The sequence below is a fragment of the Chiloscyllium punctatum genome, chromosome 11 (assembly GCF_047496795.1).
Source record: "Chiloscyllium punctatum isolate Juve2018m chromosome 11, sChiPun1.3, whole genome shotgun sequence".
NCBI lineage: Eukaryota > Metazoa > Chordata > Chondrichthyes > Orectolobiformes > Hemiscylliidae > Chiloscyllium > Chiloscyllium punctatum.
This window is the reverse complement of record NC_092749.1, coordinates 21,160,382-21,177,720: the sequence shown is the minus strand read 5'-3', so window position 1 is coordinate 21,177,720 and position 17,339 is coordinate 21,160,382. Positions and strand designations below refer to the sequence as shown.

General features: G+C 38.9%; 1 protein-coding gene across 4 annotated transcripts in view; it reads left to right on the top strand.

The window, feature by feature from the left end:
* Positions 1-17,339, top strand: part of ahctf1 (AT hook containing transcription factor 1) — a 96,177-nt gene that overhangs the window by 32,818 nt on the left and 46,020 nt on the right. For all 4 annotated transcript variants that reach the window (XM_072580454.1, XM_072580453.1, XM_072580451.1 and 1 more), the window contains exons 12-20: positions 1,510-1,638; positions 4,959-5,049; positions 9,877-9,966; positions 14,879-15,019; positions 15,300-15,404; positions 15,512-15,611; positions 15,866-15,989; positions 16,076-16,132; positions 16,304-16,450. In XM_072580454.1, coding sequence (XP_072436555.1) covers positions 1,510-1,638; positions 4,959-5,049; positions 9,877-9,966; positions 14,879-15,019; positions 15,300-15,404; positions 15,512-15,611; positions 15,866-15,989; positions 16,076-16,132; positions 16,304-16,450 — 984 coding nt within the window. The remainder of the gene's footprint in view (positions 1-1,509; positions 1,639-4,958; positions 5,050-9,876; positions 9,967-14,878; positions 15,020-15,299; positions 15,405-15,511; positions 15,612-15,865; positions 15,990-16,075; positions 16,133-16,303; positions 16,451-17,339) is intronic.

Here is a 17,339-nt window from a genome sequence, read left to right as displayed (position 1 = left end):
GAAGCATGGTATTCCACCTGGAACTCTATCAACAAACAGATTGACTTGGACCCCATTTACCACCCTGTGAGAAAATGAGCTGCAAGTGACATCACTGCTAGTGACATCACCAACCCAAGGAAACCTAAACACACAAATAGAAAGTGGGTCACTAACACCAGTACTTCACCAGAGGCTCGCTGATGTTACCTAGTATGGTGATGAAATGTCTGAAAATGAACCTTCCAGCTCAGCGAACAAACTTGCATCCAGACCCTTAACCTGAGAAACAAATCTTCTCAAAACTCATTAAAGTTGACAGCTGAGCTAGCACCAACTGTCATTTGTGGAAGAGTGTTCCAAACCTCCATCCTCTGTGCGTAGGAGTGCTTTCTAACATCCTGAATGGTCTGGCCCTAATTTTTAGACAATGCGTCCTAGTTCAAGAACTTCTAAAAATTGGAAGTAGTTTATTTTGCCCATCGTTTCCTATTAATATTTTGAAGATTTTGATCAGATCACCTAAGTTTTAGAGAAAACACTTCACTTAACTGAGGTAATTATAAACTTAGAGAACAATCTCATTGCAACTTTATCATTGTGAAATAATTAAACCTTAAGTTTCAGAGTGAACTTGACCCAGAGCACTACTTAAACTGACTGATGTAGGAGGAAAAAAACAATGAGACTAAGTGCCTGAGGAGGGTGGGAGAAAACGAGTAAACATAGGGAGAAAAATGGGGGTAACATCCTGTGACCGAAATCCTTTTGGACTAAATGAAAATATCTTTTGTTAATTTGACTATAACCATATATTTTTAAAAATAATTGTTAAACTTGACAACAGTACTTTGGTCTGTGATGCTTCATTTTGATGACGTTCAATTACCCTGGTCATCATTTGAACTGGAGTAATGAATTTGCACTGTTTGAGTGCAGTTAATTTGAACTCTAACTTCTTAGTCGACGCACTGGTCATTCTTAACACTTGTAGCCCAGGGAACTGACCTTTTAGTTTTACAATCTTCTCAACTGGATCCAGGCCTTATTTCACTATACAATCATTTCAGTAAATCTACAATTCAGTGACATCATTTGCTGCACCACTATTTGACGTTTTCTTGTGGGATGCTGATTCTAGATTGCTGAATAAGCAACAGAAAATGGGGATAAATGGGTCATCTTCTGGTTTGAAAAGCTGCAACCAGTTGAGTACAGTACAGGGATCAGTGCTGAGACCTGAACTATTTACAAGCCATTTCATCTACTTGGATGAAGGTACTGAATCAATGTATGGTAGCTAACTTTACCTATTACACCGATTTAGATAGCAAAATAAGTTTTCAAGAGGGAAAGAGGATACTAAGGGATGAGGAATAAGTGAGTATACAAAAATTTGACAGTATAATGTGGGGAAATCAGTCTTAAGAACTCTCGCTTGGTGTGATTTTTATCATTAAATTTTAATGTTTTGAGAACTTTGAAGAATTGTTTATCACTACATTACTGATATCTAGTTTTGTTGTCTAGACATTGAATTACTTGAAGAAGGCTGGTCCTTTTCTTAGTGAAGCAATACCTGATGGGTATAGTCGTTGTCTGATGGCTGGCCTTCTCTCTCCAAGGCTTGCAGATATACAGCCCTCTTGTCTCTCACAAGTAAGTTGAGAATGAAAGTACAGTAATATCTTCTGATGAATATTGAGTGCCTTGACTCATCATATCATGTTTGCCAATTATCAAGTACATTGTATGCTGAATTTTCTGTGGATTTCATTTTATTTTATCTGTTCTGTTGTTTGGATTAAGTGCTCAGCCACTGGTATGACCAGGCAAAACTGATAGTGATCATTCTCCAGAACTCTGTACTACTTCATTCCAGGGACTGGCTGTATTTGCAGGTGACTCAGATAAGGAGCATTCCAATTCCTAATGGCCTCCATTCATGTTTCGGTTACTGGCAGATACAGTACTACTTTTATGGTCTTCCAAGCTGATCAACTGCTTCTGCAAGAAAATGCACGTAACTCTCCTGATTGGCTGCTGGCAAACTAAATTCATGGTACCACTGTCCTCCTGGATGATCCAGATAGAGATTTGTTATTTATTTTCAATTTCCAAACCTATACCTTGATCTGTTAATTTTGTGAATACTTTTGGAATTTCCTTTTGTTTACTAGATGTTTGTCAAACTTTGAGGAATTAAATGCACAGATTTCATCTTTAACAAAGACACAGCAATTATTTCCTCAAGAGTTACTGTCTTGCGGTCTCCAGCTAAACACTTCTATGGCTCTCTCCCTTCTAACTTTGAAAATACCAATGAAACAACCTGTGGTGCATAACTACCTTCGTAACCTGGTGATTTCTGAATTCCAAAGTTTCAATTGCCTTCCTTTTGCCTATCAATTTCTTCAAAATTGAAAGTTTCTATGCCAAGAAAGTATGCAATTATATAGAAGACAATGAGGTCTGCGGATGCTGGAGATCAGAGTTGAGAGTGTGGGTTGTTGAAAAAGCACAGCAGGCCAGGCAGCATCCTGATGAAGGGCTCAGGCCCGAAACTTCGGTTTTCCTGCTCCTTGGATGCTGCCTGACCTGCTGTGCTTTTCCTGCAACACACTTCCAACCATGCAGTTATACACTTGCAATGCAGCCTGGCAACATCTGAGGAGAGAAGAATAATTCTCATTTAAGTCAAATGTGATGTGCCACTTTCTCTAAATGAGTCCAATTCAGTTTGTAGCAATAACTCTGATTCTCCTGACACGCGCTGCCTGACTTGCTGTGTAATTTCCTGCATCTTGTTTTTTCCAGGATCTGCACTGTTTTGATTTTATTTTAGTTTTTGACAGACAGATCCTCATTGTGTAGTATTCAAAATCTTGAAATCTTAAAATCTTTTAAGCTTGCAGTCAAATGAAATTTGCATCTTATAGCAATCAAACTGATCTATTCTTTCACATCTTTGTAAAATGCACACCACATGGAAAGATAATTATTGTGCCTTTCACAAATAATCACTACTTTATTGATAGAGGGGGCAAGATATAATATTTTAACAACAAAAATGCTCTGCTTTAGTCACCATTTGTAGGAAACCTTTTAAGCATTTGTTTTTGATGGAATCTGGTTCTTATGTAAACTTCTAAATATCTAAGAGTTCTGACTGCATCAGAGCTCTAAGATCTGAAGGTAGGGAGCAATCAACAGATGTTAGTATATTGAATCACAACGCATGTTGGTGGGTATTTCATTGCTGTCCTTTCCTCTGAACAAGTCTATGAATTAGCTGTTTTTTTTCAATTCTGTCAGATGACTATGGTGTTAACATGTAAGCAGCAATGATCAAATAATTCAGGGCCAGTTTGTTCTCCCAACTGAATTTATCATCTCAAGTTTTGGCAGCTATTTGATGAGATGTCAGAAGTTCATTTCTTTTGAGGTTGTGCTAATCAATATATTTCGGTGGAGTTTTGCAGCAATGAAGTGGAGGTGACAAAGTTCACATATGACTTACTTTTATCCTTTTGACTATGCATCCCCATACCCTGCTTCCTGTAAGATTCCAAATTATTCTCCTAGTTTCTCCGTCTCTAGCGCACCTGTTCTGATGATGCCATCTTCAATAAGGGGGTATCCACCTTCCTCAATCAAAGATTCCCAGCACCATGGTTGGTAAAGCCCTCAACTGGGTTCAACCCATTTCCCACAATTAGTTCCTTACCCTCTATCTTCCCTCCCAAAACATCGATATGGTCCCCCTTGCCCTCACCTACCATCCCACCAGCATCCACATCCAGAGGTTCATTAGTCACCATTTCCATCACTTCCAGCGGGGTTCCATCAAATCACATTCCCCAATTCTTCCTTGTCAGCCTTCCGCAAGGACCATTCCCTCTGGGACACCCTGATCCACTCCTCCACCTCCAACCCATGGCATCTTCCCCTACAATCGCAGAAGGTGTAATGCCTGCCTGTTTGCTTCCTCTCTACTGTGTCCAAGGCCCCATGTGAAGCAGCACTTAACCTGCATTTCACTCAGCCTAGTCTACTGTATTCTCTGCTCACAATGTGGTTTCCTCTACATTGGGGAAACAAGGTGCAGATTGGGTGAACGCTTAGCAGAATCCCTACATTCTATCTGCAGAAAAGATCCTGAATGTGCAGTTGCTTGCCACTTCAACACATCACCACATTCTTTGGCCAATATCTTTGTCTCAGGTTTGCTGCAGTGCTACAGTGAAATTAGTGTGAGATGAAAGAACAACACCTAATTTTCTTCTTGTGAACTGTGCAGCCTTCAACAATTTTATGGCTTGAGCAAGTTTCTTCATGCTTTCCTTCACCCCGTTATACTGGCTGTTATCACAAACTACCCGTTGTTAGCCACTATTGTCCCCATTATCAGCTATTCATTTTTCCCAGATTGATATTAAACCACTTCTTTCTCCAACGGTTTTCTTGTTCTTTGGGCTCTATCTCCCATCTATTATTTACTCCACGCACCCCATCTCTATTAAAAACTACTCTTTTCCTAGATACAATCAACTCTGATTTTTCTCCACAGATGCTGCCAGACCTGTTACGATTTTCCAACAATTTCTGTTTTTGTTTCAGATTTCCAGCATCTGTCTCTGTTTAACTTTTTAGCCCACTTAGCCGATTTTTACTCGGTGTATGTCTCATTAATTGATTTTAAAATGTGCAAACTAGGCTCTGACTTGCAGGTTATATGTCTTTTCTGAGTTGCATATAAAAAGTACTTGTGAATTTTGTGGTTAATCCATACAATGGACAGTGCATCTTTGCCAATGTATGATGCATTCAATTTGATGCTTATTTTGCCAGGTTACTTTATACTTGAGATTCATTTTTATTTTATAGTGACTTTGTAGATGTCCCTGTGGAAATAGACTTTCAAAGCTATGGGGAGATATCTGGAATGTTAACTTAATTATAACACTTGTTTTTCTAAGGAGGAGAAACTTGAAGCAATTTTGTCAGCAGCTGTAGAATCTAGTTCCTTAGGATTAATAACTGGATGCATCAGACAATGGACAGCAGAAGGTAAGCCTGAAGTTAAAACCTGTTGAAAATAATCCTGTTTCAACCTGCTTACACTCTTGTTCATTTTACAGTTTACATTGGTTTTGCAATTTGATTTTGAAATTGTGATAGAACAGAATATATTAAGTCAATAAAATGGTTTTTAAAGCTCTACTTTTTCAACATAAGTTCCAAGAATTAGTGTGCTATTCTGATCTTCATAATTTTGTAATTCTGGATTAGTTTTAAAAGTAATTGACACCATTGAAGCTGTATGTTTACAGAGGCGTCGACAATTTTATATGGACTGAAAAATATGTAAGCATGTAGTATTGCCCTCATTTTACTTCACAAAAGTGACTAATGGAAAGTTGAAAGCTTTCAATTGAACTCCACTGAAAGCTTTGAGGGACTAAATGGCTTACTAGTCCTTTTCGCTTCAAAACTGTGAAAAGGACCAGTATGTAAAGTCTGAAACATGCAAGAGGAGTCCAGAGATTATTCAAAGCATGCTGCAAGGTTCAATTGTGGAGTATCATGAACGAAAGACATAACTATTTTTCCAACCTCTTCTGAAAATGGTGACTTCCAAGTGTGCAGACTCACAAGTATCCATTGTTTTCTATTATCTCATCCCAAATGCCAACTTAGTTTATTCACACATGTGTGATAGATATATTGGCTATGGGGGGGATATTACAGGGGAAAATCCTTGATCAGAATGTACCTGTTTTTGACTTGCCCAACAAAGATTGTTAGCCATAGATGATAATTCTGAGGGATGGGGCTTTCTTGTCCACATCCCATCTGTCACCTTCGCCAATCATCAGCAAAGTAATGGAAGGTGCTGTCAACAGTTCCCCTCTTGAGTTCATGTTGTCCAAGCATGGACAAGGCTTTAATGAGGTCAGGGCTGATTGGGCCTGGTGTATCCCCAACTCCTTGTCAGTGACAAAAACAGAACTTGCTGGAAAAGCTCAGCAGATCTGGGGATCACCAGATGAAATGGGTTCAATGATCATAGTTGATACAGTGGCTTGATGTTCCATGATGGAGTCATGGTCCAGCAGGAGATAGGAAGGAGGTATCTGAGACCTGGCGCTCAGCCTCTGAAATGCAGAGATCAGTACGCCAGACTACAATGGCACCACCCTTACCAATAGGCTTAATAACAAAATCAGGGTTGGATCTAAGAGCACAGATTACAGTCAGGTTGGATTGGGTGAGGAGTGCAGAGGAATTGAAGCAACAGTGTCTGTTTGTCAGTAAGCAGTTTTTGGTAGGTGCCACTGCTGATGACACCTTCCATCAATCCTTTGATGATCTGAAAATACATTGGAGCAAAAACAAGCCATACCCAGGCAATTTTCTGTATTGGGTAGATACCCATTGTGTGGTAACATACAAGAACAGCTTTGCTACTGCCTGCCAGCATGTTGTCAGAACACCATGCCTTTAATTTTGCAGTAACCAGTGACTTCAGCTGACTTTTGCTATCACGTGATGTGAATTTAATTGGCTGAAGAATGGTATCTACATTGCTAGGAATCTCCACCTGGAAGCTTATTTGGAACATTTTATTCAGCTGTTCTGGTTGAAGGTGCTTTCAGTTGCTTAAGCCTTTTCTTTTTGTTGAATGCTCCCATGATTCAGGATGTGGAGCCTTAGCCTTCATGACTGGTTGTGGCAGGGCTGCAGAGTTTTGATCTGATCTATTGATTGTAGGATTGTGTGGTTGTTGTTTACTGCTTGGTAAATAGTGTTGTAACAGGTTGATACCCATGTTTTTACTTCTGCGTGGTGCTTCTCCTTGCATGCTGTCCTGCATTCTTCATTTGAACCGGGCCCCACTTTTCTTAAGTATTTGTCTCTATAAATTTCCTGCTCACATGAAAAGAGGGAAATCCACCTTCAGAGGCTCTGAAAAGGCAAAAACTTACAACCATTTGGTGAAGGACTGAGAATAGCTATATCCACTACATCAAGTTATTTGAATCTGAAGGGGATAAAAGAAATCCTATGATCTAGGCTGGTGTCAGAAGTCTGCTTCTGATTTTTTTTTTCCTCCTCTTTCCCCATACCCAATATTTGTTATCTCATCATAGGAACATAGGAATTAGGAACGAGAGTAGGCAATTCAGCTGTTCAAGTCCCTTCTGCCATTTAACATGATTATGACTGATCTTTACCAGGCTCAACTTGTCTCTCCTGCCTGTTCCCCATAACCCTTTACCCCACATTTCATTAGAAACATATCTATTTATTTATTAAATCTGTTGATTGATTCTGCTTTCACTTCTGGGGTAGTGAGTTCCACAGTTTGACAACCCTCTGCAGTAATTTCTCCTCATCTCCGTTTTGAACCTATCTCTTCTCATTCAATGTCCTCTTGCTCTCCCATGTGAGACAGTCTGGAGTATTTGTTCAACATCCACTTTATCAATTCCCTTTAGCGTTTTATATACTTCAGTCAGATTCCTCCTACCCCGTTCATTCTTCTGAACTGCAGCAAGTACAAGCTCAAGCTATTCAACCGCTCCTTCTACAACAGTGCTTTATCCCTGGAATCAATCTGGTGAACCTCTTCTGAACTGCCACCACATCCTTCCTCAAGTAGGGAAACCAAAACTGGATACAGTACTCCAGGTGTGGTATTACCAACGCATTGTATAATTGCTTTTTTAAATATATAATCCAATGCTTTTGCAACAAATGCTAGGATTCCATTTGCTTTTCTTATTATATGCTGCATCTACATCCACACTTCTGCGATTTATGCACAAAGGCGCCCAAGATGCCTCTGCACTGATTCATTTTGAATCTGCTTTTCATTTAAATAATTTGCCCTTTTTAATTTTCTGGCCAAAATGGACAACCTCACACTTATCCACATTAAACTCCATCTGCCACATTCTGACCCATTCACCTGCCAATATCCATTAGCCTACCAATATCCATCTGTAAGCTCTATCTACTCTTCATAGTCAGCTCTCCAACTATTTTAGTATCATCGAATTTTGCTATGTTACACTCTTTCTCTGCTGGCTTGTCTCTGTGTGTTTATCTGTTTGTGTATTGGAGTTCTAAGTAAGATTTACAGATTAGTCATTCAACTTGCCTCTTTTATTGGTATCGATTTTAAACACTGATTATAAATAAATTTTCTTGTTGGTGGAGAAAACTTTGTATGCATGTTTCTTCTAACCTAAGTTAGACAGGCTAAATTGGGTGATTCAGTGATTTTAATTAATTTTTCAGATTTGTGACTACTCTGGTGTTTGATTTTCAGTGCATTATCCCAGTGTGTCATGACACCGTTCAGATTTTATTCTCTGCCATGATGGTATTCAAACTATGACACCAGAACATTAGTCTGGCTCGCTAGTCAAGTAACAATACTGCGAGGCCACCACATCCTCGTGATGATGTTTGTTACGATCCTGGCACAGCCCCCAAGTTTGATTATGGTCTATCAAGGGATCGGTAACTCTCTTTTTGGTTTAAAATTAATGAAGATTGGGAATCTCAAATCCTTACTGATAAATAAAGTTACAAGATTCCGTTGGTTTGAACAACCAAATGTAAGCTTTACTACACCAAGCCAAAAAAGAAATAGCTTTCAATATCTGTCTTATGCTGATTTTTGGATGTTAGAGTATGAGGCAAACTAATTAATTGGCAAACTGTGGTCATGCATAATATCCTAGACATGTAGATGTGATTTATTATCAAACCATTCAGATGACGGTAATTACAATGTGACACTTAATATTCTTCCAGAATGATTTTACTGTTCATTGTGGAAGGCTCCACTGTTTATTCTTTGCAATATCGCTCTGATGTGAAGTGCCTAAGGACTGCTTGGCTGCTAATGGTTCAGTCTCCTCTTGTGGACAGTTCCCTGGCAAATGTCCAGCCCCTTTTCAGTTGGTGCAAAGCCCCTCTCAGACCTGTTTACATAGAGCCAGAATGCAGCACCAATTCACTACCTGAAGCCGCCTCTTCTCAGCTAGTGGTCACCTCTTGGTGTATTAGGCTAATCACTCAGACGAAATCTCTTTTCTTCCTTGTTCCTGTGACCATTGGCCTTTTAGTTTCTTCTGGTCTCTTGGTTATTTTTCTCCTGGATTCCTCTTCAGCTACCCCTGACCATTTTGAAACTGGCTTTTTATTACACTAGGGTACTCCCGAGTTCTGTTGGTTCTTCTTTTATACAGCCAATACTGGGTGCCTTGATTCCTAGTTTTAGATCCTGATCGGCTCAGCCCCATTAAACTATATAGCTGGGTATTTAGATGTTTAAAAGAGACCCAACACAGTGTACAATAGTGTTTCTAACCGCATCTATACAATTTGTGTGTCAAGACATGCAGGCTGCCAGGAGTTGACATTACTTGCTTTCATCAATGTAAACACTTCTAGACATCTAGTCAGTAAATCTGAGAACAAATTTGAGTTATCTTTAAGCAGGTCCTATGGTATCTATTCAAAGGTGACCAAAAAAAAGGTGATGAAACATTTTGTAGCTTGTGAAGGATTGAGGTTCTGCTTTTTTTAAACAAAAAAAGTTGATTAAATCCCACAAAACGCATTTTTTTACCTTTTTTTGCTGGACTTCATGAAGGAATAAAAGGGCGTCTGAGTCATGTATTTTTTTTTATTTAGCTATGATATTTTGTCTGCTACTTCCATAATTAGAACAAACTGTAGAATAAATCTCTGCTGGAAACTGTAAACTACTTGCAAAGAAATCTTAACATTTTGCCTTAAGTAATTCAAAACACATGTTTTGATCTGTTGTTTAACTGTAGAAAGTAATGTTTTTTAATTTTTTTTCTTTTCAATAAGAACAACCTAGATCAGCTGCCAGTCTGCGCTTTGTGCTTGAATGGACATGGAAAAAGATCACTCAAACCAAAGAGGAACTTGACAGCATCTGTAAGTCTGAAACTTGTGAATGTGTTTTTTCAGCAATTCTCTTGGCTTTTGTAATATGTAGTCTAAGGCTATATTTTCTTCACATTGTCTGTGTCTGTGGTTGGAGAGAGACTGAGGTGGTAGAAAATACCATACCCTTTTTCCTTGGCTTTTTTTTTCTCTCTCAAAAAGTGATGACTAACCTGCAGTTGCAGTTTCATGCAGAACAAGTTTGCTTCTCAGCTGCACTGCATACTTTTTACTTTGTGATGCGAATGTTTCTGCATGCATGTGCATGAACAGCTAATCATTTCTGTCATTGATATTTGGTGTCTACTACTACTTAGATGATCATTTTCTTCATTTCAAGGTTATGTTCGCTAAGAAAATGTGTTTGAAACTTGCTGAGATAAGTGAGTGGCAATGACGAAGCAGAAAGCATTTTTGATATTTGAGAGCTAGTACAGAAGGAATTGCATTTGTGATTTATGTCTGACGTTCAAGTGCTGAGTGTTGACAGTAGGTGACAAATTGGACAAGATATTAGCAATATCTTGATGGTATTAGCAATAACATTAGCAAATTTGCTGATGATACTAAGCTGGGTGGCAGGGTGAAATGTGACAAGGATGTTAGGAGATTACAGGATGACCTGGACAAGTTAGGTGAATGGTCAGATGCATGGCAGATGCAGTTTAATGTGGATAAATGTATGGTTATCCACTTTAGTGGCAAGAACAGGAAGGCAGATTGCTACCTAAATGGAATCAATTTAGGTAAAGGGGCAGTACAGAGAGATCTGGGTGCTCTTGTACACCAGAGCTGAAAATGTGTTGCTGGAAAAGCGCAGCAGGTCAGGCAGCATCCAAGGAACAGGAGAACCGATGTTTCGGGCATCAGCCCTTCTTCAGGAAGAAGGGCTGAAGCCCGAAACGTCTGTTCTCCTGTTCCTTGAATGCTGCCTGACCTGCTGCGCTTTTCCAGCAACACATTTTCAGCTCTGATCTCCAGCATCTGCAGTCCTCACTTTCTCCTTGTTGATGTACACCAGTCAATGAAGGTAAGCATGCAGGTACAGCAGGTAGTGAAGACTAATAGCATGGTGGCCTTCATAACAAGAGGGATTGAGTATAGAAACAGAGGTTCTTCTGCAGCTGTACAGGACCCTGGTGAGACCACACCTGGAGTACTGTGTGCAGTTCTGGCCTCCAAATTTGAGGAAAGACATTCTGGCTATTGAGGGAGTGCTGCGTAGGTTCACGAGGTCAATTCCTGGAATGGCGGGGTTACCTTACACTGAAAGACTGGAGCGACTGGGCTTGTATACCCTTGAGTTTAGAAGACTGAGAGGGGATCTGATTAAGCTTATTAAAGGATTGGACACTCTGGAGGCAGGAAACATGTTTCTGCTGATGGGAGAGTGCCGAACCAGACGACACAGCTTAAAAATACGGGGTAGACCATTTAGGACAGAGATGAGGAGAAACTACTTCACCCAGAGAGTGGTGGTTGTGGGGAATGCTCTGCCCCAGAGGGCAGTGGAGGCCCAGTCTCTGGATTCATTTAAGAAAGAGTTGGATAGGGCTCTCAAAGATAGTGGAATCAAGGGTTATGGAGATAAGGCAGGAACAAGATACTGATTGAGGATGATCAGCCATGATCATATTGAATGGTGGTACAGGCTCGAAGGGCAGAATGGCCTACTCCTGCACCTATTGTCTTTTGTCTATTTACCAGGGTTGGCATGTTGCACCTCATTGAGCACATTTTTATTATTTCCTCTTCTCTCCTGAACAACTCCACTCCTCGTGAGAATCAAAGTATTCTTTTTGAATTAGAAGCATTATAAACATTCTCTTGCTTGTTTATTGTCAAAGTAGCACATCCTAACTCATTGTTTATTTCTTATTCTTAGGTCCAGAGTAGTTATTTTTCTTAGAAAGATAACTGATCCCGACTACCACTGAAATACATGTCTACTCCTTTGGCTTCATTGGGACAATTATTTTAGATATTCCTTACCAGCTTTCCATTTTAACAATCATCATAAGCCCCTACTGCATACAGTCTTCCTTGTTCACCTGTTGGTCTTTTCTTTGTTCTTCATTGGCTTCCTGTTTCCATTGAAGTGAAGATTTGTGTTCTTTGCCATCACAGCCTCATTCAACTTTTGTTTGTAGCTTTTCTAGCCTAGCATTCGCCATATTTGATACCTTGGATTCTGACATTCTTTGCATCATGACTCTACACATTGGTGGTAGTTTCTGGCTGTACTGTTCCATTGTGTGGAATTCCCTTACAAAATCCCATCTTTCAAACCATCCTTCTTGGTCACCACTTCAAAGCTGCATCCAACCATGTTTTTCTGTGCTTGTACATATTCAGGAGAATATAGATAGACTGGATAGTTGGGCAGGAGAGTGGCAGATGGAGTTCAATCCAGACAAATGTGAGGGGATGCATTTAGGCAAGTCTAATTCTCAAGTGAATTATAGAATGAGTGGAAGAGCCTTGAGAAAAGTTGATGAGCAGAGAGGTATGGGAGTGCAGGTCCATTGTACCCTGAAGGTTGCTGCACAGGTGGGTAGAATGGTCAAGAAGGCATATAGTATGCTTGCCTTCGTTGGATGGGATATTGAGTGTAAGAGCTGGCAAATCATGTTAAAATTGTACAAGACATTGGTTCGGCCGCATTTAGAATACTGTGTACAGTTCTAGTCGCCACATTACCAAAACTGTATGGAGGCTTTGGAGAGGATGCAGAGAAGGTTTACGAGGATAATGTCTGGTGTGGAAGGTGCTAGCTATGAAGAGAAGTTGAGTAGGTTAGGTTTGTTTTCATTAGGAAAAAAGAGATTGAGGGGGGACCTGATTTGAGGTTTACAAAATCATGAAAGGTATAAACCGGGAAGATGGAGATAAGCTTTTTCCCAGAGTGAAGGATTCAATAATGAGAGGTCACGCTTTCAAGGTGAGAGGTGAAAAGTTTAAGGAGGATACTTTACACAAAGGGTGGTAGGTGTCTGGAACACGTTGCCAGCAGAGGTAACAGAGGCAGGCCTGTTAGATTCATTTTAAGGTGCGTCTGGACAGATGCACGAGTAGGTGGCGAGCAGAGGGATACAGACACTTAGGAATTGGGCGACAGGTATCGACAGTAGATTTGGATCGGCTCAGGCTTGGAGGGCCGAAGGGCCTGTTTCTGGGCTGTAAATTTTCTTTGTTCATTGTACATAACTCTTCAGTTTTATATGTTATCTACATTTGAAGCATTGATAGGTAAGTGCGACTTTTTTCTTTGACTTGTGTTGTTATTTTTGTCTTTATGTAGTGCAGGCTTTGTGGAAGGCCATGCTGACCCCACAAAACCAATAGATTTTATTCCCACCCTGGGCCAAGTGTTTGACTGTGTTTATAGTAGCTTCCAGTACCTGAATTGGCTGCTTTGGAAAAAAAATGTTTTGTTGGTTTGGTATTGGTAAATAGCTTTACCCTTTTTTAATTTATGTTGCTTTTTGGTTGACTCAGTCATTGTCATCACTTGGAGCCAGTGGAATTATTTTTATTTGTTATGACAAGGGCATTTCTGACCATGCCAGTATTTATTGCTATCCTTAATTGCTTTTGAAGATGCCTTTGAGTCACTCCTCTGAACCATTGAAGCCATTGTGGTGTAGATAGACTGACAGTGCTGTTGAGGAAAGACTTCCAGAATTCCCAATGATAGTGAAGATGTGACATTATAGTTGAGTATGAATGGTGCATAATTGGAAATAAATGTGTGGAGTTATGTGTGGAAAGTTCCATTGAATGAACTTTTAAATTGCTCCAATAATTCTTGTAGATGGTACACACGACTGTCATTATGTGCCATTGGAGGAAGAGATTCCAATCAAGTTAGTTGGTCCTGATGGTGTCAAGCCTGTTGTGTTGTTGGATCTGCACTCCTAGATATTTAGAAAATCTTGCAGCATATTCCCGACTTCTGCTTTGTAGGTAGTGGACAGGCTTTGGGGATGAGCATTCCCAACTTTTGACATATTTGTGATTGGCCTAGATAAGATTCTGGTGAAGGTAACACCATCGAAGTTGATGGGGAATTAAATAATTGTAATACGGTTGAATATCAAAGGGAGATGATTAGATTCTCATGTTGGGAGTATACAATACTGGAGCTAGTTAAATTGCTTGGATGAGATGTACTCTACTATTTATAATTAAGCACTGATCCTATAGTGTGCTGTTGCAGCTGGGTGAAATTATATATTTTGAAATGTGTGTTTGACCTGTTAAGTTGTGTTACACTAAAGCACAGATAAATGCTCCGTTGTTGAACCTAACTATTTTTATTAAAACATTAATTGTTAATGTTTAAAATACTGATTTTTATTTAAGAAAGACTTTTTTTTTCCCCTTTAATTCAGTTACATTTTTGAATCTGGAAGTAACTTCCCAAAAGAAATCTTTGTTGTATGGTCCTGCTATGTTACTATTTTCTGGCTGAAACAGTTTGCTAGTAATTTGTTCCCTTAATCCTTGCAGACTTTTAATCAACCTATATCTTGGAGATATGCAAATCAGCCCAGAATTAATCCATGTCTTGAAGGGATGGTTGGATGATAGGATTGGGTACTTCTCATCTGCTTGCCGAACAGAACTAATGTTTGCTCAGTAGCTTCCTCTGATTAATGGAGCTGACATTATGAACTTGCATGCATATTATTATAGGCATGAGATAAATGGGTCACCCTAAATTAATTACGTGCTCTGTTGTTTAAAAAAAAATTGTGTTTCAGGCACATTTCTTCTCATTTCAAAGCAGATGCTTGTAGAAGTGTACACATATGAGAGTTAACCGCTGTGAAAAATTGTTTTGATAAGGTTGACACCTGCTTAACTTGAGTGTGTTTCACATTGTCCTTTTAACCACTAGGTGTTCCACTTTTTGATGGATCATGTCACTTCATTGACCCACACACACTCCAGTCTCTGCAGCACTGCCAGATGTTACTTAGCAACCTCACCACCATTGTTAGCTGTTTCCTTACTGAGGCCCAGGAACTGACTGAGCGAGGTGTGTGTATATGAATTACAGTTGCACTGTTTTATGTAAATGGTTACTAATCTGCTATTTTACTTTGTGTGTGCAACAATATTTTTAAATGTTGCTAGTTGTGTTTTTAAAATTATAAACAAAAAAAGCACCAAACATGTAGCAGAGGTATGCGACAGTCACCTACAAATAAACATTTAGAGGCCTTCTTTCCAGAAAAATCTCCTGCTAAATATTGTTTGAATATAAAATAATCCTGGAAATCCTTTTTTCTTAGCATAATAATATTTTCTTCCCACAGGATTGGTTGACTTAATGAACAAGCGCATTGTAGGTACACTCCTTTCTCAATACACTCAGGTTGTGTTGTGGTTCTGTCGTGCTGGCCTACTCCCAGAGGGTTCAGGTAACAGCAACATATTTTAAAAATGCTTATCAACTAAGCTGGGATAACCTTTTTATGCTGCACTTCAGTGAGTTTTATATTATTGATGTTTTTTACTTTTTCTTTAGATGATATTGATGTGCTACAGTTATCCAGGCCCATCTACAACTACCCCATTATACAAAATTATTACACTAACAGACGGCATAAGTTGGAGCGTCTATCAAAGTATGTTCTTAGTGAATTGTATTTTGGAAATTAAATATGTAATGTGATTCTCAAACCTGCTAGCTTAGTGTACAGCACAACTCTGTTTATAACTTGCTTCATAATTTCTGGTTTTTAAATCAGTATCTTGAATCTATATTTTCTGTAGAAAATAGTTTTTAGAGTAAGAATCAATATTTTTTTAAACAATTGGTCAATGGTCACAAAATAACTTGACTAATTTCATATTGCACTTTTAAACTTGTTTTACCCAGAGGCAAATGGTGTTCAGACTGCCTTTTGATTGATGGAATGGTGTCTGAAACTGGGGACCACATAGCACAGCTGTGGAAGAGGGATGAAGGAGGAACAGGAAAATATCCACCCTCAACTCTTCATGTAAGATGTGATGCTTGAATGGCAAATTTAGTGAAATGAAAATTTTGCAGCTGTTAAACTAATATTTTTATTTTTCATAACGACAGGCTCTTCTTGATGTATATTTGTTGGAGAGTGTGGATGAAACGACAAAGCATGCCATCGTATCCTTTAGTTGTATAAAAGGTTGTTTTTGGTGTTCACCGCCTTTCTGGCATTGATGAGTTAGTGTTTGCAAATATCTGACTTACTGTTGAGATTTTAATTATATAGATAATTTAGTTATAATTTGGATTGCTGCACTTTGTTTTGGAGCCTTAACCTCTGATTTACAGGCTATTTATCTACTGCTGGATGTTCTTTCTTCTGTTCCTAATAAGAATGAGTCTTCAATTGAATCTTTTCCACCTGCTTTTGCCGTACCTGTGGGCCTAGTAAACCTTATTCAGGGATTTTGGCTTTTGGATCACAGTGACCATGAGGTAAGTACTCACATTAGAAATAAACTTTACTTTACTTTACCCTTAGTTGAAGCAAGTTGTTGTCATTTCTATTGAAATGTTGAGTTAATTAATTAACTCAAGTTCTTATTTGCTCAGTTAATTGTATGTAATAACTGAAACTTGTGATGTCCATGCTAACCACGGTAGTGTGTCCAAAGATGTGTAACATGGCTGAGAATTCTGAACTATACAGGAAATTTTTACTTAGGTTTTCGGTGTTATTCCAGAAATGCAGGAATTAAATGCTTTGAATACATTTTCCATTGGCCATTATAAATGAAGATGATTAAATTAAAGACTAATTTTTTTTTGATCCAGACATCTGCTACACAAGGAGATATCAGTAAGCTATCTGTTAGAAGGTCAAAAAAGTTGCATTAAATTGAGACTAGATGCCGAGTATTTTTAAAATTCATAATGAAATCATTCCTCAATAAATATTTTTGCAGCAGAATTGTCTCTGGAAGGAGGATGGATGGATGATCAGTTGTCGTGTTTATATATAGAGGCATGGATTATAATCAGGTGCCAAATTACTATAACTGAGAAAAAGCTTATCCAATAGCAATAGTCAGCACAGATCTAGCAACGAATCTGCCTCAGCTGGAATTCTCTAAAGAAGTAACTAATGTAGTTGTTTATGATCTTCACCAGTGTAAGGTGCTACATATATTTTTCAGTTGTGGGGAATGAAACTGGAATGAAATTCTCACATGGTGATACAACTCACATAAAAGGAAGGTTTTGCAACTTAAAAAGCAAGTGGTAACATTGCCTTGCACCGTTAAAAATGTCACTTTTGGAGCAGTGAGATTGTTCTGTTGAATCAAGAGAGGCACTAGGAAGTTGAGTCACAATGCAGCTGCCT